This window comes from Sorex fumeus, unplaced genomic scaffold (assembly GCF_029834395.1).
Source record: "Sorex fumeus unplaced genomic scaffold, SorFum_2.1 ptg000009l, whole genome shotgun sequence".
NCBI lineage: Eukaryota > Metazoa > Chordata > Mammalia > Eulipotyphla > Soricidae > Sorex > Sorex fumeus.
Genome location: NW_026606066.1, coordinates 35,471,510 through 35,497,208, shown reverse-complemented (window position 1 = coordinate 35,497,208; position 25,699 = coordinate 35,471,510). Strand labels below are relative to the sequence as shown.

The window sequence follows — 25,699 nt, the reverse complement described above, 5'->3', positions numbered from 1 at the left end:
ACTTTTTAAATGGAATCAAATACCCCAAGACTTCCAAGTGCTCTGTAAAGTGACATCTATAGTCTATAGTCCATTAGTGAAGCCTGTTTAGATTTTGCATGACAGCAAAGGTTTTGTGATGATCCATGCAGATTTTCTACATTACAGCATCATCTTAAATGCTTTCCAACTTTGTATGAGGAGAAGGAACAAAAATGATGAGCTGTGTATTCCACATTTTTAGGATCTGGTTCGCCTTACTTTCCAGACACATCTATAAACATGCCTGTTCTTTCTGGAATCTGAATGTGGTTTCACCCTCTTGTCTGCCAGGCCTCGTGTAGTTTGCTTCATAGTCCTAGATAAAACTATGGGACCCATTTTTAAAAAATTAAATCATGGTGAACTACACAGTTACTAAAATATTTATGATTGAGTTTCAGACACACAACATTCTAACCGATCCCTTCACCAGTGTCCACTACCATCTAGTATAGGTCAGAGTCAAATATACCATCATTGCTTAAACTGCATATGGAGATTTATGGATAAAAATCAATAGCCTAGGGCTGAAGAAATAGTATGAAAGTTATGTCTATTGTCTTGCATGCTGCTGACAATGTTTTAAAACCCCAGTGGCCCACATGGTCCCTGATCACTGAAAGAGATTACTTCTGAACAGAGTCAAGAATAAGCCCTGAACCATAGGGCATGGTCCAAAAACCAAAAAGAAAATAATAATTAACAGATGAACACAGCTAATCTATTACTATGTAAAAATGAGATCATCTGCTGATTATGACAAACTTCCATGATGCAGCCCCTTTCTGGAGACTTTTATTCACTAGAGACTAGAAAATGGATTTAAAAAATTAATCCATGGGGCTGGAGCGATAGCACAGCGGGTAGGGCATTTGCCTGGCACGCAGCCAACATGGCCGACCCAGGTTTGATTCCCAGCATCCCATATGGTCCCCCGAGAACCGCCAGGAGTAATTCCTGAGTGCATGAGCCAGGAGTATCCCCTGAGCATCGCTGGGTGTGACCCAAAAAGCAAAAAAAAAAAAATCCAAAAACTTCATCACAAATAACCAAACCTCATCACAAATAACCAAACCTCATCACAAGTAACCTAACCTCACCTGATGCTTTACCATCCCTTGATGGAACACACCTTGGGATTTCTCCATCAGTTCTGAACTAATGTCATGATTCCTGTCCTCAAATAAATTTCCTTTTGATTATGTAACAACCAAATTAGTTCACTTACAAAGACACTCTTAATCTCTCTGAAGACTAACCAACATGTGCTCTGCCGTTTCTCTATGTATTCCTTCTTTGAGACTGATCCCTGGCGACTAGGGACTTTGATCTTTGTCTATGAAGCTGCAGAAAATTAATGCATAGTGTAAGGTCATAGGTTATTTATGGCAGTTTGTTATTTATGCTCACATATGAAATTTTACCATTTGTGTTTTTGGGAAAGGCATGAAAAGACTGAGTCTTGATTCATCTGTTCAAATTTGAAACTGAATCCAAGAGTTTTCTTTTCCCCACTTCTAAGATAGGAAGTGAAGGATTTTACCTGAAGGAAATTTCAGTTTGGAAATTGCAAATTGGAAATAATCTCATGTGCTTCTAGTTACAATTTAAAAAAGAGACTAGTCTGTCAATTGTCTATCTATAGTGACTCATTTTTAATTAATCTACGTTGCTTTCTTGTGTACAATGATATACAACTTTAGACATTTTAAGCTAAAAAGTCTGTGACAATTCTGTAAACATGAACTCTCCCCACTGTGGCTCACACTTTCCTATTCTTTCTCAATGTTTTCATGAGGGACAGGGAAGAGGAAAGCATCTTAGTGATTTTCACTAAAGGTACATTCTCAGTTCAGTTTCCAATTAAAACCCAATGTATGTCCTCAAATATGAATAAAAAAGAGCAAGAAAAAATTTAGCAGTGATGTAAAAAGAAGTGATGTAAGTAGATCTGGAAATAGAAGCATGCTTGTCCCCCTCCCAAAAAATACAAAAAGAAGGAAGATTTGTATATATTTAGATTGTTCCTTGTTGTCTAAAAATCGGTTAAAATGTTTCTTGAGTTGCAAAATATGTCCCACCCTATACAATAAATAAATTGAGCCAGTACAAACAAAAAAGGACAGGATTTAGAAAGAACATGTGATAGAGACGTGGAGAACACCCACAGAGAGAAAGAAATATTTTTCAAGAAAGAATGCAGAGGTCAGAAAGATAGCTTAAAGGGGAATACTGCATGCCTTGCATGCTTGAAGCCCCAGATCCATTTCCTAGGCTGCGTGCAGGGCTTCTCCCCACAGGCCTGTCCTTGGTAGCCCCGGCTCCTTCAGGCCTTAGCAGCATCACATTCTGAGACAGCATAGTCTCATCAAACCAGAACTACTGGGGCTGAGTTCACTGAGAGTGGCCGCTTTAACTGAGAACTGCTGGGGGAGGTAGGTTCTCCTCCATCAGGCAGAATAATGAATACAGTAAGGTAGACATGGTTGGGTATGAAATAAAAAGATCTTACTATACCTCCCGCTTTGTCTCTGATTTATAACAGCAGTAGGTGTTGAGAACAGACTGATCTTTTACTCTTCCAGTGAATCATGAGACTTGAAACAGGAAGTGGAAATTTGTTGCAGATAATTATAATCTTTGCTACCTACATTGACTTGTTATAGGCTAAATTTTTAGAATGAGATTTTTTCCAGAGACCTTTGGCTAGAAATATTTATTGTAAAATCTTCTTCAGCAGCTCCAAATCACCATAAACCATCAATTTGGTTTTAGAGCTTTTTTGAAATATAAGATTTAATTTACATATCAATAAAATCTAATTGATTTTATTAAAATAAGAGTCCTTAGTTGGAAAATAAATATTAGGTATTGAGGTCAAGAGCAAGGTGAAAAGAATCAAAAGAAGTTTCTTTTTTTTTAAAAAAAGGACGTAAAATGTCAAGGACTAACCCTACAAATCTACGTGAGATTGGCCCAAATAAAAATCAAGTAAACATTACAAATCTTGTAATCCACAATGCTAATCATGACACCTCTAACTCGGACTGTTCAATTCTTGATGGAATAAGAAAACATTCTAAGAGACACTTCGCTGTCCTCTAAGTCCTCTTCTCCTCCTCTCCTCTCCCAGGCTTTCATCTTCATTCTGTAGGTCTCAGAGGAAGGGAAAGAGAGGTGCAGAAGCCAAGACTCACATAATTATCCCAAATAGTCTTAATATATGGCATATACTTATTCCAGGCATTCACTTTACACATACTGCTTCATTATGTTACTCAGCAATCCTATGTGGTAGGAATACACTGTGTTTTACCCATAAGAGAAGAAAGACAGAGCAAATTGATTAACTCGCTAAAGCAGAGCATTCAGTACGTGCATTTTAAACTCTGCTATCTCATCCCCCAAAGTCTATGTCCTTGTAGATTGAGTCCTACAAAATTATTATGTTCAATGTATTTTCCTGATTTGAAGATTATTCTTCAGTTAATATGAAATATCATAACCTTGCTTCTGTTATCTACCATTTTCAAAAAGCCATAGTAGCTCATTATTGGATAAACTTGATTTATTTCTTTCACAGTTTAGTCCTTATTTCTTTAATTGTTTCATTTTGAAAGGGGACTGAATTAAAATTAAATATAAAAGATCATAGCCGTCATCAAAAAAAAAATAGTAGGAGGTACATTTCCACAAGCATCCAAGGAAGGCTTGTTTACCATATTAGACGCACAATCTCTAGATAGGGAACTAGCGACAACTTTCCTTAAAAAAATAGAATAACGGAAGGAAGGCGTACTTCAGAGTAAAGTACATAAAAAAATCTGACATGGTGTGCATTAAAATTGGTAATGTAACACTAATAGGCCCTATCATACAAAACCGTTCTCAGTCAGCTGCTTTGTTTTATGTTCAGTTTCTTTTAAATCAATAGCGCTTGCTTTTCTCACTTAGGTTGAAGACATCTGCAGTTCAGCAAAACACATATACAAAATGGGGTTGGAAATGAGTCAGCCATTTCCTGTCCCAAGATTCAAACCTATTTTGCTTTTCTGAAAACATGATTCAAACTATCCAACAATAATTTAGTTTGCTGTCTGTAAATTATAGGGTTGGCCACCATATAAACACCAGAAAGTGTACACAGGTTCATAGTCAACTATTACTTTTCTGATAATCATCAGAACTCTATACTTACATAATTATATAACACCATATTTTAAAGGGACTGGAAAATTTTATACATTTATTGTTATTATATTAGAAATGTATATAGATAGTAGATCTATATAGATAAAATAAATTTTGTCAGCACAAGGTACCTAAAATACACCAATATAACAATAAGAGTGTTACTATACTAAGATCAGAATATTCTCTGATCTTAAGGAATGGTATACAGATATAAAAATCTATTTGATAACTGTTTGAATGGTGAAAAACAGGTAGACCAATGTAAACTAAAGGAAGATATATATATGTACATATATATGTTTATATATATAAAGAGAATATATATCGAGAGAGAAAAAGAGAGAATATATATAGAGAAAAGATAGAGAGAAAGAGAGTGGAATTGTCTCTTAGTCCTGTTTATGCATTTATTACAAGCATGGCAAAAATAATAACAAATAAAAGTCTCTCTAAACTGTGGATTTCACACAATTGAGATACCTGATAATAAACTGGATGACAGCAAATGTGAAATATTCATGTGACAGCGCAACTCTAACAAGAGGATGCTTAATTGATATAATAGCACTGTCTTGATTTTGTTTTCCTTTATATTTTTAAAATGAGAAATACAAGATGAATAAAGGTAAAAAGGTAAAGGCCCTCCCGTTGATCGTCGATTTGCTCGAGCGGGCCCAGTAACGTCTCCATTGGAGACTTTGTTGTTACTGTGTCTGGCATATCGAATACTCTCGGTAGCTTGCCGGGCTCTCCGAGAGGGGCGGAGGAATCGAACTCGGGTCGGCCATGTTGGCCGCGTGTAAGGCAAACGCCCTACCCGCTGTGCTATCGCTCCAGCATAGCACATTCATAGGGCATTTGCCTTGCACGCAGTCAACATGGCCGACCCGAGTTCGATTCCTCCGCCCCTCTCGGAGAGCCCGGCAAGCTACCGAGAGTATTCGATATGCCAGACACAGTAACAACAAAGTCTCCAATGGAGACGTTACTGGGCCCGCTCGAGCAAATCGATGATCAACGGGAGGGCCTTTACCACAAGATGAATAATCTTTTAAAAAAAGTTCTTAGAATTTTTGAATATATAATAAGCTTACTGTCATCAATATATAAGGATTACCAGGAAAAAAGCTAAGATTTTTGTCATATTATAGAATTAAATGATCTGGGATGAAGAGAGTCATGGGCGTAATTGAAATCTTCACTCTATTTTGAGCAGATTACACTTTATGTATTCGGCTTATTTTGAATAGTACACTTCTAGAATGATATAAGGAAAATTGAGCTTATGAATGTGTAACTTCTAAAATGTAGGTATATAGCCCATGTGCCAGCCTGGCTTATACCTAACCTCCCTGACAAAGAGTAAGAAGCCCTGCCTACAGACCAAGAATCCCTAACACGGTACTCACTATCTTGACCTACCTCCAGAATAACAGGATCTTTTTTTTTTTCAGTTTCCTCAGAAACTTTTGGATGCATTAGCAGCCACGTGATACCTACTCCTTCATATCCCGCAGGAAACACACTTTGAGATCTCACAATGAACTCACCCTGGAGTGACTTGGGTGTCTTCAAACACATCCTGCTAATATTGACTTAATCCTTCCTCCAATCACCTATTCCCACAGAATGTTACAAAAGTAACGATGATGATAAGAAATCATAGAACCCTAAACTACAGCCTAAGTACTGGCAAGGCCAAGGACACTGAAAATCTTCCTGGGATCCTTATATGAAACTCTTAAAAAGCTGGGAACAACAAAATTGATTGGGATAGCTCCAACAGGGAAATAAGAGAGAAACACTAAAGAATCAAATAACATTTTAATAAAGAAATTTAGTGAGTAGTTGGAAATGCAAGTTGGAACAAAACATGTTAGAATCATAGATGCAAATTTGGAGTTATCTTCATATCTGTCTGACAGTGTTGCTCTTAAAATGATAGATCTTCTGTATTTTTTCCTCCTAACTTTATATAAAGCCCTCATCGCAACAGATAACCTGAACATATTTTAGCTAAAGGTGAAGGATTTGTACAATCTGGAGAGAAACCAGAGGATGACCCGAACATATCTTCTGAAACCTGGTTCAGCCATAAGTACCATAGTAACTGCACAAGTGGGAAAATATAGAGTATTCTGGTAGCAACTGACATAGCACTGATGTGATGTTACATCTCTCCCTTCCTGTCATTTCAACTTCAGTACTCAGTAATTCTTTAGAACATAGTGAAAGAAGACAAGCAACTACTCTGAGTAGTTTGTTGCTGTTTGATTTTGTTTTGCTTTGTTGTTTCTTGTTTAACTAATCAGTTACTCACTAGATCCTTCAGGAAGTCCTATTTGGCCTTTCACTAGAGGGACTACCAAGAATTACTAGCCACATCAACTTTCTTCCTTCCTTCCCTCCCTCCCTCCCTCCCTCCCTCCCTCCCTCCCTTCCTTCCTTCCTTCCTTCCTTCCTTCCTTCCTTCCTTCCTTCCTTCCTTTCTTCCTTTCCTTCCTTCCATCTTAAAGATACAAGGCAAGTGCTCTACCACTGAGCTACATTCACAGCCGTAGAAAACTTTTTTTTATGAAACATGATAAAGATAATTCATATATAATTACACATTATATATAATGTGTATAAACAATCCCACAACATGAGTTGTCTTTGTTGTTAAAAAACTTTATTTTAGAAAGCATGTTCCATGGAAATTTGAGGAATTATACATTTCAAAGGTTATTGATAGTACTCTTTGCTAACTCATCTTCTGATTGAAGCTTCTTAATGTGTTCACAATGAACCATATGTTTCCATTGCTGAATATTCTCCTAAAACATTAATTTCTAGTCCTTAGGACAGATAAACGGAATAAAACAGGAGGATTTATTGCTTTCCTTTATTAGAAATAAGAGTCTTGTCTAAGTATTTCTTGGTTATAAATGAGGATGTTGATAGCTCATAATAATAGCCTGGAAGTGTCTTTTAAAAATTACTGTGCTTTAACAAGTCATTAACTTAAGACCAAAAACAATTATCATCTTGAAATTTTCAAGGATAGTAAGTTTATGTGTAAAAACACATAATGTGATTAATTTTAATAAAGGCAAATCCCATGTTCTATTCATATGATAGGATCATAAAGATCATTAGGATCACAAATTCTTATGATATCTGAAATTAAATATAATAAAACCATGAGCCACAAAGCCTTTTAGTTTAATACTCACATTTAAAATAATGGTATTATTCTCTAGAGTTATTATAACAGAATCATTTTATTCATCTGATCAAGTCCAAAATAAAACAAAGGAAATTATGAAGTACGTGGCTGTGTATCTTATAATTTATTTTCATTTATACCAAGCCTGGTGTATTAAAAGTATGAGCTGAGTGACAATAGGGAAAATACCTTCAAAGTGATTACATTCATCTTCAAAGGCAGATGCCCGATAGCCACGATAATTACCCTGAAATAAACTCCAGTGAGGATGACTGCATTATTTACTACCGTCTTATGAACAAGCAAACATTGCCGTTTTCATTGCTGCACAGGAAGGAAGCTTACTGAAAGTAGTTATTAATGTGTCCATTTACATTCCACCTCTGTGAAAGACCCAAAATCGAGAGAGAGAATACAGAGTGGAAAATTTCATTCCCAATTTAGACATCTCTCCAGACTCCAGAGGAAGCTGCCCAGCTGGCCTCTTCTGTGGCTGAAACTGAGCTGGATGACTGCATGATGAACCTCTGGGCCAACCGCCGGAGCACTAGACTGGAACACGAGCTACTGGATTGGATACACTCTGTCTCCTGTCAGGAACATTTGTGTGTGAGAAATAAAGAAGCTGTCCTTGGAACTGATGCTGGTCAAAATTCTGATACACTTAGAAGCTATTTCAGCAGTTCCAATTTGAGGGGGAAATTCTGGGGAAATGCCAGATTCCAAACTAGCATTCTTAGTTGTTACTGAAACAGCTGTTACTTGTCTAGCTAATAACTGTTTGATTGGGTTTCTTAGCGACATTCCTGACACAAGCCAATGAGGCAATACTTTACATTGAATTTGCCCTACATTTGCTATTCTCCTTTGCTTAAGATGAAAAAAAAATCGGGGGAGGGGGGACGCACTAATTATCTGCTAAATATTGGCAAAAACAGCATTTGGGAACAAGTCCTTTCAAAGTAAATAAATGATGATGGGTAAAAGAAAAATTATTATTGTTTTGAAAAATATTATTTTCCAGAATGAGATACTATCGTGTATCATCTGCAATATTTTCTTCAGCTATTTTGCTCTTGATGAAGCTAACTTTTTAATGGGCAATGTCTCTAACTGAAAGATTCACTGCTGGGCTGCAGAGCTGAAGTTAAATCCAACCTCTAACCAAGCATACGGTCCATGAGAGCAAACTGTTAGCCAGGAACTCAACACTCACAACCCAAATCTCTGCCTAAACAGTACCTTTCATGGCAGGTGGTGTGTACACACTCTGCTTCCTTTGCTTAGGGGATGCATTCTGTGACTGTGAACAAAGACAAAAAATTAAAGTACTATATTTAAATTAAAAGCAAAATATCATCATCTTATAAGATAAATTAATACTATAAGGAAAAAATATAGCCTAAGGGGGGAAATCAGATTTCAAAGGACATTCAAATAACCCCTAATGAGAAATTATATACCCTGGCACTTCAGTGTTGAGATATCTGAAGCTACAGCTACTATTTTTAATCATTTATTCAGCTCTGACATTGCTCTTTTTAATTTTTCTTCCTATAAATATTATTTTGTTTTTTAAAGAAAGATTGATACCAATTCTTCTATATGAGAGAAAATGTAAGTCCCAGGAAAAAGTAAAATCCATGGGACAATCTATCAATTCATAACATTTATATTGGTTCTGCAGGGATAATGAGACTCCTTGGTAAATAATAGCAATTCATAGCTATCTGGAATTTATATGTTGAATCTGGTATATTCATTTATTTGGGTGTATTATGTTTTGATAATATTTTCTATGATAAAAGACTTATTATTTCTTACACAAATTGATATTTATCATTCTTACCTAAGTACACTGAATTAGACTCAAATTATATTAAAAGGTATCTTTGCAATAAAATTTATTTAAGAATTGGACACAGAAGCATACTTTATTGTCAAAATCATAAACAATATATAGGTTTCTTGATATAAAATAGATATATTTGTACATAATTTGTTCATTATAAAATTAAAATTAAAAACATCTGTAATCTATAACAGAAGCAACTTTTGTTAAATACTTTTTAATAGAAACAATTAATATTTAAGTGTGGCATAGTAGTGGCCTTGATCAATAAATTTTACTGTCTAGAATAATTTTTCCCCTTTTTGTTACATTAATTTTTTTCTTCAGAGAACTCAAGTATAAATAGATACAATATATTTGGTGAAAGTTTTTCTAAGGTTTTTAAGCATTTTTGAAGAACATGATTTCGATTCTAACAAAAAGAGTAAACAAAAACCACAGTATCATTAGCTTGTAGAAAGTATCTGTAATTAGAATTTGTAAATTCAAGTATCTTTTCTTGTGTTTACTAACATTTGTTGTCAAAGGCATCTTAAAGATTTTGATATTTACCTGGCTTCAGTAAAACATTCAATCAAACTGTTTTCAAGTTCATCTCAAATAAAGAAACATAAGCAAATTTCTCTAGAATAGAACACTTGTATATCAGTCTCTTATTCAGAAGTGCAGGCAAGATAGGTTAAGTGCCAGTTAAATGTGTGGTTCATTTATTTCTGTTTATCCACAGCATTCAATGAAATCTTGGGAAGCAATAACTCCCAGAATTTTAATGTCTATTTCCATACACAAATTCAAAGATCAAGAGAAAATTAATTCTATTAAAGTTTGCTTGTATAGTAGCAATGGTTAGCATAGTAATTAATGAAATATATTAAAAAAGAATTATTAATTAAATCATTTCAACCTCTTTATGCTTTTAGAAAACTCTTAAGATATTAGTTGGTATTTCACTCTTGGTAATTTTCCCTTTAGTATTGCTATCACCTGCTCATGTGGTCATGGAAATTGATTCATAAGCCCACATATAACTTGTTCAATATTTTACACATTTCTGGGCACAAGTTTACTCACTTCTTTAATTTTATATATTTCACATTATCAGCTCAATGAACTCCACCTGCTTCCTATTTCCTATCTGAACTCATGTGTGTGTGTGTGTGTGTGTGTGTGTGTGTGTGTGTGTGTGTGTGTAAATCCGGCCTCAGAAATAAGATTTTGCTTCACACACCAGAAAATCCTTTCACAGGTACCTGTCTCCTAGATTTCAGTTCCAGGATACCAACACAGGCTACCCCAGCCTGTGGTAGCAGAACCAACTAGTCATTATATTGAAATGATAAATATCATATCTTGTCACAAAAAGACTATTTATTTTAGAAGTTTTTCAGGAGTTAGATTTTTTTCAGAGCTAGAAAATCAAATAAATATAGAAGCAAAGACTTGACACTCTCGTTTCTCTATTTATTCAATCAGTAAAAGTAAACTAAATAATTCTCATATCACTGTTTTTTTAATATCATATTTTATCACATCCTACCAATTTATTGTGTTCTTAAGTGATCTTACCACACATTTATTGAAAATATAAGGACTTACTTCTGCTTGTGTGTTGGTCACCCTCTTGTCATCTATTTCTGCAAGAGACATAGGTATATTATTTCAAAAATTTATGAACATTGTCAACAATATACACAAAAAATATTTAATAATTTTCTTATGTTTATCTAGTATCTGTGACTTAAGCTGGTCATTGAAAGGGACTGGAGGACAAAACGAACCTCTGTAGCCTCTGTTCCATTTCTCAAGTTTATCACTCAGCTTGAATCACTCTGACTCTAAGAGATGTAACAATTTCTTTTCTACATGACTGGAGAGAATTGGTTGCTTTGTCATATTGTCAATAGGAACGTATTCAGATAACTTCTAGAAAATCTGGGTAAAATGGATTGTAAGGACAATGTGAGAGCTGTGATCACAAACTCCAGTCCAACGAAGAGTTTAGATTTTCCTTCTTTCTTACCTACATTCACAGTTTCTGCCTGTTGGCTTCTTGACCCAATATACAATCCTGACCCTTAAAAATTGACCATGCTGAAAAATTGATGCCATGTTTCCCTAATTGAAAGAGTTCATCAAAGAATGTCTTCTTTTGTTTGTTTTGGGGCCACACCAAGCTATGCCCAGGACTTACTCCTGGCTCTGTGCTCAGGGTTCATTCCTGGCTGGGCTCAGGAAACCATTTGTGGCACCTGGAATTGATCCCGCGTTGGCTGCATGCAAGGGAAGTGCCTTACCCACTGTCTTAGCTCTAGCCCAAAGAATGCTTTCTTAAACACAGTATCAGAGATTTGTATTCAATGACATGAACATATACCTTATAAATAAAAAGAATTTGGAAACCATATGTATAATATTTTCTCTTACAAAGAATATATAAAAAAGCAATGATGTACGTTGCTTACACATCAATATGTTAAATATAGCTTCCAGTTGGTTATTAAATAATACATTCTGTTTTATCACAACGTCCACTGGTTTATTTTTATAGAAAACGTTTATTATTTTTGTAACATAAAATTATGTATATAGATACACAATACGTACACGCATACATGTATATTTATAGCAAAATTACTATGGAAATTCTCAACATATAAAGTCAAAATTGCCAAGCAGCTAAAAAATATTATTTGAGACTATTCTTTATTCAAATTATAACTATAGTCACTAAGTTTTAAAGATCCATAGAACCATTCAATGAAATTTATCATCCTTATATAAGATAAAGCAGACAAAAAATATTAGTTGAGAACCACAGTGGTAACTAATGCAATCTCTGGGTATATCTGAGACAGTACCAAAGTAGATGGAAATATACTAAATTTAACAATTGTATTAGTGTGAAAACTTTTATGATCACATTTGAGTAAATAAATATAATCCATTCTAACAAAGAATATTAAATGTCAGTGGTTTCTTAGTGTATTATTTATGTCTTAGGAGTTTTTCTGACTCAAAATAGAATTTGCAGTTTACTGTTTTGGGGAAAAGTGTTTTATTTATGCAGCTTTGTGTATTTCTTAACGTCTAATTATAATACAAACTTTGAAAGTCTCATTCCAAGTAAACTTCATGGACTTCACACATTGAATTAAGTGAAAAAGAGTTTTTTCTTCATTGTCATTTTTTCAGTGGGGCCATACCCAAAGGATCTCCGTGTTTACTCCTGGTTCTATGCTTCGGAATCACTCCTGGTGGGGTTCAGGGGAGCATTTGCAGCACAAGTCAAGTAACTTAAGCCCTGCATTATCTCTCCAGTCCCAAAGTTTTACTATTTGTGGGGAGGCCACACCCAAAAGTGCTCAGAAATTACTCCTGGTTCAGCTCTCAGGAATCATTCCTGGATGGCTTGGGGACTATATGAGATACCAGGGATTAAACCAGGGTTGACTGCATTAAAGGCAAGTACCTATCCATGGTACTATCTCTCCACTCCCTCGCCAAAGTTTTATTCTTAAGGAGTGATAATGACATAAATTTTTAAAGTAAAACAAAGATTGATGTACTAAAGTTCCTTTTGTTATTTGGCAGCAGATACTCGTGGAAATGGGCTCATTCCTTGTGATAACTCATTCAGCTCGGTCAGGCAATTCAATGCTAAGGCCCCAAGTTCTAGTGAGAACATGTCCCTCCAGGAGAGCTGACCAACAACAGTCACCACAACAATGATTCAGGGGTCAGGAAGTACTGAGGACAATACCTGAGTCCCGCATGTGTCTATGTTCCAGTTCTATCTACCCATTCTCTAATGTTCCTCTCCATTATCGACTTATCTTGAAATAGAAGAATGAAAATTAAATGACTTTGAAGTCAAATCTTAGAGGAAGGTACAGGCATGCCAAAAATAGATCATAGATTTCTTGAGATCAATTGAAGACACAAATATAAGTTGTTGCTAAATTGGAAAGGTTAATTTGCCCTCCAATCATCTCACATAAACAATTACACACACACACAAACACACTCACTCTACAATATCATTTGACTACATGGACTGGGACAACATACAGATACAACACAATGTGTCCTCCATTTTGTGCAAAAAGTGTGACATATAGAAAATTAGAAATATATTTTCATATCATTAGCTATTTATTCAACACAAAAAATGCCAAAATGGAATATGTATATTATTCGCCTTTTTTCTTTAAGGCCTGGTCTTAAATTACGAACCTATAGCCAATATTAGAAGGTTTAAGAAATACTGGTAGCAATTCAAGGGATAGAAAGAAAATAGTAAGATTATGATTAAAAAGAGAAAATTTTCAGTGAAAGTTATTGAATGCTTATGTGTGCAAACATTTATTAGTGGGAGGGAAAATGAGAACTAAAATGATTTTCAAACATGCCTAGTGATCATGAGAGCTCTTTAATTTCATTTATCTATTGATTAAATATAGAAGAGAAACAATGCATAAAAGAAAACACATGTATTATCTGTTAGTTTATAAATATTGCCAGTGCCGCTTTTTGTGCTCAAACCTATTAATGCTCTTTCTATCATAGTGAAAGTTATCATGGTTCAGAGATCTTTCCCGAAGAAAAATATTCCCAATTTGAGCCTTCTGTTCCAAACTCATTCTCATTTGCCTAATATTTATTAATATTCATAACATACATTATTGTATAGCCTTAATCATGGCCATGCATATTATGTCTCCTCAAGTAGCCCAAAAAGAAACGGAGATGAGCATCCATGTCTTATTCTTCCTCTGTGTTTAGCACAGCAGCATAACTTAGGCATCATCACTGCTTGTTAAATAAGTACATCCTAATGGCTATATTTCAGCAAGAAAGACTCTCTGCTGCTTCTCTACATGACAAACTACAATAGTAGTACAATTATTCATAAAAACATACAAAACATTAAATATTTTTAACTATTAATCATTTGACTTGAAAACTTCTTAAAATGTAAACTGTAACTCCTATTACATTATAACAATTCAGTAGATCCAAAGCACCAGAATTATTATAAATTTTATCTAAGTAACTCAAATGGGAATTAGGATCAGTAATATATTTTTCCCCTATTACTTGATAGCAGTTACAAAGTTACCTGGCTCAAGGACAATGTATATAACAAGTAAAATTTCTAAAAAGCTATAAAGTAGAATTTATTATTTTAATATCTATTAAACTCAGACAATGATAGAAACTGTAAAAATGCATTATCTTGGATATGAGCAACCAAAAAGCACTCACCTATAAATAGACTGCTAAAGAAAGAACCCATTTCTAAGAATAAAATCAAAAGATAGACTTTTGATGAATTTTGATAACAAAGGCTCACTTGAGTATTTACTTTAGGTAGTTATTTTGGAAATATGAGGGGAACAGTTAGTTTAGAGGAAACTGGAGTTCTTCCAAAAAAGAAAAAGAGCATTCTAAGTTCAGACTTTGAAGCTTCCTCTGCTCAAAAGCAATAGTAATAACAGATTAAATATAAAAAGCTATGACTAAAATGACACTGACACAGCACAGTCCAAAATAAGTCAAAGGTCTCTGGATCATAAGCATAAGTAGAGGAAAAGGCAATGCAACAAGCCACAGGGCTGAAAAATTTTCAATCTAGAAAGAGACAGCAGGAAATGCTTATCCTTGAGAGCTCGCTAGCTTCATGTGAAGGGCCTAAAAATAGACTTGCTCGAAATCACTAGATGCAGGGCTGTGTCGCTTATGTTGAGAAAGCCGACAACTTAAGACATATCACAATTGGGCTCCATGATCACATCTTCTCCATTCTTAATATCACCATGGATCAAGAACCCTGAATTCCAAAACAAGATGTGACGTGGCTCTAGATTTGCAGTATTTTAAGTCTAGGGATATCAGAAAGAGAACTGCCATGAACATTTGAGATCTTGAGTTTATTTTCTAGCACTAGCCCACAAGTACCAAGAGTTGAAATCTGGGGTCCTGGGCACCACAGCAAGCCACAAGTATGCAGTATGCACACTGTGTGATCACAGTTGAATGTGCTGGCATTGTGACCAAGTGTACTCCTCCAACAAACATCACAATTAAAGGTGGAGAAGCACCTAAACCAGAGAACGCAACTTACAGCGAAGAGCACCACCACTAAGTGTGGAAGTACCACAATCAAGTGTGTGCAATCTCCAATCACTACTCCAACAAAAAGGAGAGGAAAAAACTATTTTTTAATAAATCTGTACTATTGTGGTCTGGAGCAATAGTACAACAAACAGGGCACTTGCCTTGCGTGCATTTTACCAGAGTTTGATTCTAATCACCCCTATATGATTCTCTGAACATCTCCAGGAGTAATCCCTCAGACCAGAGCCAGGAGTAAGCCCTGAGCACTGTCAGTGTAGTCCAATACTAAACATCAACAAAAAGAATTATGCAGTAGTAAATAATGAAAAACTTGGGAACATTAACCAAAAAAGGTGAACACAGAGGAAGGAATTCTCATTCAAGATGAGTTGAAATTAAATTAGCATATTGAATCAGATAACATGCATTAAATAAATTTAATTAAAATCTCAAAACACAAGAGATAAAGAAAGGGAACATTTAAGAATGACAGTCATACAATACTGCAAGCAGCAAGGGCAAAGAAGGAAATCACATACAAAGGAGCACCCCTTAGATTCACAGCAGACCTAGCAGAGGAAACCCTCCAAGCCTGAAGGCAGTGGCGAGATATAGTCAAAAAACTCACGGAAATGAATGCTTCACCAAGAATACTCTACCCAGCTAAACTCTCACTCAAAATCGAAGGAACGCTACACTATTTTCTATATAAACAGCAGTTCAGGAACTTCATAGACTCAAAACCAAACCTAAAACAAGGCCTAAAGGAGCTACTATAAGACAAGACAAACCCTACAACCACAACACACCCGCACAGAAAAATGACGCAAAACCCCATAACCATATTCTCTTTCAATGTCAACGGTCTAAATTCACCATTTAAGAGACACAGAGTGGTAAAATGAATACAGAGACAGAACCCAACATTCTGCTGCCTATAAGAAACTCATCTCTGGCACGGCCACGGCCCCAGAAGCATAAGGACTTAATGCAGAAAACCAGCAGCTTGGAGCAGAAAAGCGAATGGACTATGCATTAATCCGCACCATCTTGCCTGCCTGGAGGGGAAAGGGTGTTGCCCCCTTCGCCCTCTCCTCTATGGATAGAAAGATGGCAGCTGCATGGGAGCCTGGTGGAGAGCAGGTCTGAGCCAGGGATGGGGGCGCGATGGGTACCTCATGGGACGGGGGCGCTCCGGACCATCCTTCACGCCCAACCGAGGTCACCAGTTGCCCCCCACGAGCGGCTCTCTGGCACGGCCACGGCCCCAGAAGCATAGAAACCAATGTCTTAATTATCTGACTCTCAGTAAAAATACTGCCAGGGTTAATAAATAAAATAGCAGAAATCCAAAATCTAGCGGCCGCGCGACATCATTTAATTCTTGAACCCAGCTGTAGAAAGCAAATCATTTCACAATGCTTTTTCAGCATGGCTGATTTGGGGCTGGGATAAAGTCTGAATAATAATGGTGCAACTTTTATCGAAACAATAAAGCTAGTCAAAGTAGACAGAGTGTTAACTAGAACTCATCTGGCCCACAGGCATTGGGGATGTTGGGGGGTGGGGGTTTATTGGGGTTCTTCATGGTGAAAAATAAGTATTGGTAAAGGGAAATGTGATTGATATTTGCATAACTGAGACCTAAACCTGAAAGCTTTTTAACTTTTCCCACAGCGATTCAATAAATAAATAAATAATTTTAAAAAAATTGGTGAATGAGACCAGTTGTAGTTACTCATTCCGCTTATCTGATGACATTGTTTTAATAACACCAAACATCAGCCAAGCGGCACAAATGCTGGCCGACTTTGACCGTGAATGTGGAAAGGTAGGACTACAGCTGAATCTTACGAAGACAATGTTTATGAGAAACATCCTCGTTCCTGATGCCCCATTCGCTCTCAACAGAATGACCATCTCCGAATGCATCAGCTATGTGTACCTAGGTCGAGAGGTCAACATGACAAATGACCTGGCACCCGAGCTGCACAGGAGGAAGAGAGCGACTTGGAACACCTTCAAGAACGTCGAAGAAATAGCTAAGAGGACAAAGAACCTCCGGCTCCGGGCACATCTCTTTGATTCCACTGTTCTTCCTGCATTAACATATGCCTCAGAGACCTGGGCCCTACGCAAACAAGATGAGAACGCTATTCAGGTCTCCCAAAGTAGGATAGAAAGAGCTATGCTTGGAATATCACATTTCACTCAAATGAGAGAGAGAATCTGGAGTTCTGACATCTGTCGAGGATCAAGAATCAGGGACGCTGTCTCATATGCCAAGGTGTCGAAAATCAGATGGGCTGGTCACGTAATGAGATTTAAAGATGACCGCTGGACTAGAGCTGTTACCGACTGGATTCCACGGGATGTCAAAAGACCTTGTGGCCGCCCACCTACCAGATGGTCAGACTTCTTCATCAAGATCATGAACGATCGGTTTGAGGCTCTTCATGTTCCTAGAGCAAACAGATGCCATTGGGCTACACTAGCACGTGACAGGGACAAATGGAGACGTTACTGGCGCCCGCTCTAGCAAATCGATGACTAACGGGAAGTTAAGTGATTAAGTGAAAAAAAATTAAAAGAAAAAAAATGAAACTCATCTCAACAGCCAGAGCAAACACAGACTCAAAGTCAATGGATGGAAAACAATCCTGCAAGCACACAGCTCCTTCAAAAAAGCTGGGGTGGCCATACTAATATCCGACAGCATTAATTTCACGTTGAAAAAGATTAGAAGAGACAGTGAAGGCTATTTTCTCTTCATCAAGGGATACGTACAACAGGAAGAAATCACACTCTTAAATGTATACACACCTAATGAGGAAACAGCTAAATATTTTTAAAAAACTGCTAACAGATTTTAAGGAGGACATCACTACCAACACAATAGTACTTGGAGACTTCTACATCGCCTTATCACCTCTGGATAGATCAACAAGAACAAAACCCAGAAAGGAATTATTGGCTTTGAAAGAAGAAATAGAAGAGAAAGGGTTTATGGACCTATACAGGGCTTTACACCCCAAAAAGAAAGAATACACATTCTTCTCCAGTGTACACAGAACATATTCCAAAATAGACCATGTGCTAGGACACAAAACATACCTCAACAGAATCAGGAAGATAGAAATAGTATCAGCCATCTTTTCAGACCATGACGAACTGAGGATAGAAGTGAATCACACAAAGACACGGAGAACCAAATCAAACACCTGAAAATTAAACAACTCGATGCTGAACAATGAGTGGGTCAGGAACGAAGTCAAGGGCGAAATCAAAAGATACCTGGAAACAATTGAGAATGAAGACACAAACTACGAGAACTTATGGGATGCAGCGAAAGCTGTAATAAGGGGAAAATTTATAGCTCTGCAAGCATATCTTAGGTCGGTAGAAACGATGCACATAAACAACTTGATTTCAAGCTCAAGACCTTAGAAAAGGATCAACAGAAAGAGCCTAAATCAGGCAGAAGGAAAGAGATCATAAAACTTAGAGCAGAAATCAATGACATGGAAAAAAAAGAAACAATCCAAAAGATCAATGAAACCAAGAGCTGGTTCTTCGAGAAAATAAATAAGATTGATAAACCACTAGCAACACTCACAAAGAAACAGAGAGAGAGAACCCTAATAAAGCGAATCAGAAATAAGAATGGGGATATCACAACAGAAACTAAAGAAATTCAAGAGATCATCAGAGACTACTTTGAAAGTCTGTATGCCACGAAACACGAGAACCTAGAAGAAATCGATAAATTCCTGGATTCCTATCATCTCCCAAAGCTGAATCAAGAAGATATAGAGTACCTGAATAGACCTATTCACATCAAGGAAATTGAAACTGTAATCAAAAGTCTTCCCCAAAACAAAAGCCCTGGCCCAGATGGATTTACCAGCTAATTTTTCCAAACATTTAAAGAGGACCTATTGCCAGTTCTTCTCAAGCTTTTCCAGGAAATTGAGAAAACAGAAACTCTCCCAAACAGTTTCTATGAAGCCAATATATCTCTAATAACAAAAGGAAACAAAGACACCACAAGAAAAGGAAACTACAGGCTGATATCCCCGATGAACACAGATGCGAAGTTTCTCAACAAAATACTGCAAATAGAATTCAACAACTCCTCAAAAAGATCATACATCATGACCAAGTGGGATTCATCTCAGGGATGCAAGGATGGTTCAACATTCGGAAATCAATCAACATAATCCATCATATCAACAAAAGAAAATATAAAAATCATATGATTATATCAATAGATGCAGAGAAAGCATTTGACAAGATCCAGCACCCATTCATGATGAAAACCCTTGCCAAAATGGGGATAGAGGAGACTTTCCTCTATATAGTTAAAACCATCTACCACAAACCTACAGCAAACATCATCCTCTATGGGGAAAAACTGAGAGCCTTCCCCCTAAGGTAAGGGACGAGATAAGGATGCCCACTCTCTCCACTACTGTTCAATATAGTACTGGAAGTACATGCAATAGCAATTAGGCAAGAAAAGGATATTAAGGGCATCCAGATAGGGAAAGAAGAAATTAAGCTCTCACTATTCGCAGATGATATGATACTATACTTAGAGAACCCTAGAACCTCTACCAAGAAACTCCTAGAAACAATAGGCTTGTATAGTAACGTGGTAAAGGCCCTCCCGTTGATCGTCGATTTGCTCGAGCGGGCCCAGTAACGTCTCCATTGGAGACTTTGTTGTTACTGTGTCTGGCATATCGAATACTCTCGGTAGCTTGCCGGGCTCTCCGAGAGGGGCGGAGGAATCGAACTCGGGTCAGCCATGTTGGCCGCTTGTAAGGCGAACGCCCTACCCGCTGTGCTATCGCTCCAACCCGTAACGTGGTAGGCTATAAAATCAATACCCAAAAATTCATGGCTTTCCTATATGCAAATAGTGAAAGAGAAGAAAGTGACATGAAGAAAACAATCCCATTCACAATTGTGCCTCAGAAAATCAAGTACCTAGGAATCAGCTTAACTAAGGAAGTAAAGGACCTGTACAAAGAAAACTACAAAACGCTACTTCAGGAAATAAAAGAGGACACAAGGGAATGGAAAAATATCCCCTGTTCATGGATGGGGAGAGTCAACATCATCAAAATGGCAATACTTCCCAAAGCACTGTACAAATTCAATGCAATCCCTATAAGGGTACCCATGACATTCTTCAAAAAATGGAGCAAACACTCCTGAAATTTATATGGAACAATAAGCCCCCACGAATAGCTAAAGCAATTCTTGGGAAAAAGAAAATGGGAGGAATCAACCTCCCTAACTTCAAACTCTACTACAAGGCAGTAATAATTAAAACAGCATGGTACTGGAACAAAAGCAGAGCTGCAGACCAATGGAACAGAGTTGAATATACTGACCTTTCCTCCCAAACATATAATCATCTAATCTTTGATAAGGGGGCAAGAAAAGTGAAATGGAGCAGGGAAAGCCTCTTTAATAAACTGTGCTGGCAAAATTGGACGGCTACATGCAGAAATGTGGGCTCAGATCTCTGCCTAACGCCATGCACAAAAGTAAGATCGAAATGGATTTATGACCTCAACATCAGACCGGAATCCATAATGTTTATTGAATACAAAGTTGGCAAAACTCTCCATGATATTGAAGCTAATGGTATCTTCAAAGATGTCACGCCTCTGGCCGAGCAAGTGAAAACAGAGATAGACAAATGGGACTATCTTAAACTAAGAAGCTTCTGCACCTCAAAAGAAACAGTGACCAAAATACAAAGACAGCCTACAGAATGGGAAAGGATATTCACCAAATACACATCCAACAAGGGGTTGATATCAAGGATATACAAGGTACTTGTTGAACTCCACAAGAAGAAATCACCCAACCCCATCAAAAAATGGGGAGAGAAAATGAACAGAAACTTTCGCAAAGAAGAAATCCAAATGGCAAAAAGGCATATGAGAAAATGCTCTACATCACTAATCATCAAAGAGATGTAGATCAAAACAACAATGAGATATCATTTCACACCACAGAAACTGGCCCACATCCACAAGAACAAAAGCAACCAGTGCTTGGCGCGGATATGACGAGAAAGGGACCCTCCTTCACTGCTGGTGGGAATGCCGGCTGCTCCAACCCTTTTGGAAAACAGTATGGACGATTCTCAAAAAATTAGAATTTGAGCTCCCATTTGAACCAGCAATATCACTTCTGGGAATATATCCCAGAGAGGCAAAAAGGTATAGTCGAAGTGACATCTGCAATTGTTTGTTCATTGCAGCACTCTTTACAATAGCCAGAATCTGGAAAAAACCGGAGTGCCCGAGAACAGATGACTGGTTAAAGAAACTTTGGTACATTTACACAATGGAATACTATGTAGCTGTTAGAAAAGATGAAGTTATGAAATTTACATACAAGTGGTACTACATGGAAAGTATCATGTTAAGTGAAATGAGTCAGAGAGAGTGGGATAGACACAGAAAGATTGCATTCATCTGGGGAACATAAAGCAACAAAAAGGGAGACTAACACCCAGGAATGGCTGAGTTTAGTACCAGGAATTTTGCTCCATGACTTGAAGGCCAGCCACACGTGCTAGGTGAAAAGGAAGACCAGATAGAGAAGAGAGCACCAAATAAAGGATGTTGTGAGAACCCACCCAGGGTGGGAGAAACATGCTAAAAGTAGTCTATAGACCAAACATGATTGCCACTCAATGCCTCTCTTGCAAAACACAGTACCCAAAAGAAGAGAGAGAACACGGGGGAATGCCCTGCCACAGAGGCAGAGTGGGACTGGGGGGAAGGATGGTAGGGGGATGCTGGGACTCGTGGTGGTGGAGGATGGGCACTGGTGGAGGGATGGGTATTGATCATTGTATAACTGAAACCCAAGCACAAAAATTTATAAGTCTATAACTGTACCTCATGGTGTTTCACTAATAAAAAAATTTTAAAAAAAGAATGACAGTCAAGGAGCCAGGGAGATTGGATTCCCAGGTTCCAGCCCTAGCACTTTCTGAATATCCACTTTTTGCAGGTAAGTTTGCCCTCCTCATTCCTCCTCCACCCTCACACCAACAAAAAAAGAATAATTGAAATAGAAACTGGAAGATAAATTACCAATGGACAAGATGAAATTTCAAAACAATTGGAAAGGTCTTGTAAACAAATCCGTGAACTCTTACATCAGGATTGAGGTTACCAAGCAGGGGTGTGGGGTAGAGTTAGGGAGAGACGGGATGAACTTTACTGCTAATGGTAAAGGATTTGGGGATTCTTTAGTCGTGGTTGTTATGCAGTGATTTTATGCCAGAAACATAAACAATATTTTTTCATCTGATATTGTAAACCATCATTACCATAATAGCAATAAAACTTTAAAAACTGAAGTGAAAACTATGTGAAGTCACACCCAGTGGTGCTCAGGGCTTCCTCCTGGTTCTCTGCTCCTGAATCGCTTCTGCAGTGCTCAGAGAACATAGTCAGTGCTGGGGATAGCACTGGAGTCAGCAACAGGCAAGGTCATTCCCTTGTACCACATGGTTTCATGAACATCACTGATATTGGTTTGGAGTTCCCTAAATACCACTGGGGTGGTCTTGTGGTCCCAGGAACCACAGTGCCCATGCAGTTCCACTTCCTCTGGCCTCAACTGTGCAATCTGATTGGCATAGAACCCCTACAGGATTTCCTTTACCAGAAACACACACGCACAAACACACAAACACAAACACACACATCAAAAACTAAAATGGAAGACTTCAGTCTTAACATAAGTGATGGCATTAGATGTGATTAGCCTACATACTAAATAAAAGACAGTCTTTGACACAGAAGATAAAGAATCTAAATAACTGCTACACATGCAGTAGAAAAAAACCTGGTTCAATCCCTGGAACTACATATAGTCCTGAGAACACTACCAGAAGTGATTCCTAAGCACAGAGCAGGGAGTTAGTCCTGAGAACCATTTAGATGTGGTCTAAATATCCCCTCTATGCAAATATAATTAAAATAACCTAATTATACATGAGGACAAGATGAGAAAAAGGGGAGAAATTGATTTCAAAAGACTAGGTATTACATGATTCCATTGTACACAGCATTCTTGCATGACAAATTTACAGATCTAAGGAACAGATTACTGGTTGTAGGTATATAGGTATTTTAAATAGTGGGAGAGAATGAGAGTTACCAATATGATGGGATAGCTGGAGGGAAATATTTTAGGTAATAGAATATTCTGTTTCTTGATTGTTAGAGGTAGCTACAGGAATATATACATGATAAAATACAATAAAACTATAGACATATATTGTACCAAAATCATTTTCAATTTTATTATTGAATTATTGTTCTATACAGTTACAGAAGATGTTAGCATTGGAAGAAGCTGTATACAGAATTTTCTTTTTTACAGATTTCTGAAATATCATCTATTTCTCTCTCCCCTATTCTCAAAGTGTGGGCAGTATCAGAAAAGGGAAACACTGAATTTAGAATTCACACATACCACTTTTTTCTAGTTTTTTTCATTTGAAGTCTTTTGTACTAACTGACAGAAGTTAAGTTTCAATTAAATGCCTAAAAATTATAGTCTTACACATTTTGTATATTAAATTTAGTGTAATAAAATATGATAAGAGAGAATGCTTATTTTTCTGTTTCAGTTCCCATCAAAAATAAAACAAAAATATTAACCCCAAGATTCAGTGAATAACTTCTTGTCCTCAATTTACAAAATAGTAGGTTGAAGCAGCAAAGTATAATCATGCTGTGTTGTTGAAATTAATACTGCATTTGTCTTACTAATGTGATGGGAGTGTCAGAGGAGATGGCAGTCTAGTCAATTATAACTCAGTCCAGAAAAATGCACTAAAAAAGTACTAAATTTCAAAAAAAATCACCATCATTTTGTGTGATAAGTCTCAAAAAAAAAACCAGTTTGATTATTTCATTTATCAAGGCATTTTTGGGGAATTTTACAAGCATAATTAATAGCTGGCAGTTTCCTCCCCCAGCGCCTGGCTGTTCCTCGCCAGGGCCCCTTGGAGGGGAGTGGGTTGAGCTTTCCTCCCCGCCCCGACCAGGGCTCCGGCAGCTGAAGACCTCCAGGACCAGCCACCACCATGCTGAGACCACTCTCCGCACACATGAAGGTACTGGCAGAGGGACAAAGCCACGCGGGTTCCGGGACCGAGATCTTCAAGCCTACTCGGATTGGAGTCGAGCATCCTCCACCCAGACCCTCCAAATTCCAGTAGGCAGGGGTCACACCCACCACCTGGCCCCCTGGCGCCGTGTAATCCCATCAACGGTCAAGACTCAGAGACTATAAAATCCAGCTCCCAGACGAGAACAGTGCAGTCTCCTGCCCCCGCGCCTGGCTGTTCCTCGCCAGGGCCCCTTGGAGGGGAGTGGGTTGAGCTTTCCTCCCCACCCTGACCAGGGCTCCGGCAGCCGAAGACCTCCAGGACCAGCCACCACCATGCTGAGACCACTCTCCACACACATGAAGGTACTAGCAGAGGGACAAAGCCACGCGGGTCCCCGGACATCTTATCAGGACATCTTTTTATGACATCTTATTATCTCATTCCTACTTTGGACAAACTTGCAGGCTATAGAGTGTAGCCTGCCCACAGGGCAGAGTCTGGCAAACTCCCCGTGGCGTACCAAATATGCCAAATACCAGTAACAATGATGGGTCTTATTCTCCTAAAGAGCCTTGAATATAATCTCAGGGCTAGGATGAAAGAGACATTACTGGGGCCTGCTCGAGGCAATCGACGAATAACAGGGTGATGAATGAATGAATGAATGAATGAATTAATAGCTGATATGGTTAGTGCCAAATATACCTCATCTAACAAGTGGAAGGAAATTGGTATTTTTCAAAAGTCCTTTTATATTTGGAAGGGGCTATAGGTGTGTTTACAGTGATATATGTTTTATCAAGCTACTTTAGCATGGGTTCAATATATAAACCCATGGGTCCAATATATAGAGAATATATAGAACATATATTCTAGTTGACCAAAATATGTACATATGACATGTCACTGTAAACGTGATTCATAATTGTTTTTTGTGGTGATGCAAACCAATTTGTTCACACCTTCATTAAACAACAGTGTGATAGATTCAGCTTACATAGTTTTTTCCCTTTATAGCAGTTATAAAAACTATTATTTAATCACTGTCAAAAAAAAAGGTTTAGGAATGAATATTGGAGTGACTTCCTTTAAATGCCTCTTTACCATCCACAGTGAGCTCTCTATTGGATTACCTCTCTAGATT

The 25,699-nt window shown here is 37.5% G+C and overlaps 1 protein-coding gene across 2 annotated transcripts in view; it reads right to left on the bottom strand.

Annotated features, from left to right (window-relative positions):
- Positions 1–25,699, bottom strand: part of PPP1R1C (protein phosphatase 1 regulatory inhibitor subunit 1C) — a 156,717-nt gene that overhangs the window by 65,418 nt on the left and 65,600 nt on the right. The window contains exons 3-5 of one of the 2 annotated variants that reach the window (XM_056110212.1): positions 10,872–10,909; positions 8,666–8,726; positions 7,917–8,013 (exon numbers count right to left, since the gene is read on the bottom strand). In XM_056110212.1, the coding sequence (XP_055966187.1) occupies positions 7,988–8,013; positions 8,666–8,726; positions 10,872–10,909 (125 nt within the window). In that variant the 3' untranslated portion in view covers positions 7,917–7,987. Of the gene's footprint in view, positions 1–7,916; positions 8,014–8,665; positions 8,727–10,871; positions 10,910–25,699 lie in introns of those variants that run through there. The other variant, XM_056110211.1, reaches the window with a different exon arrangement.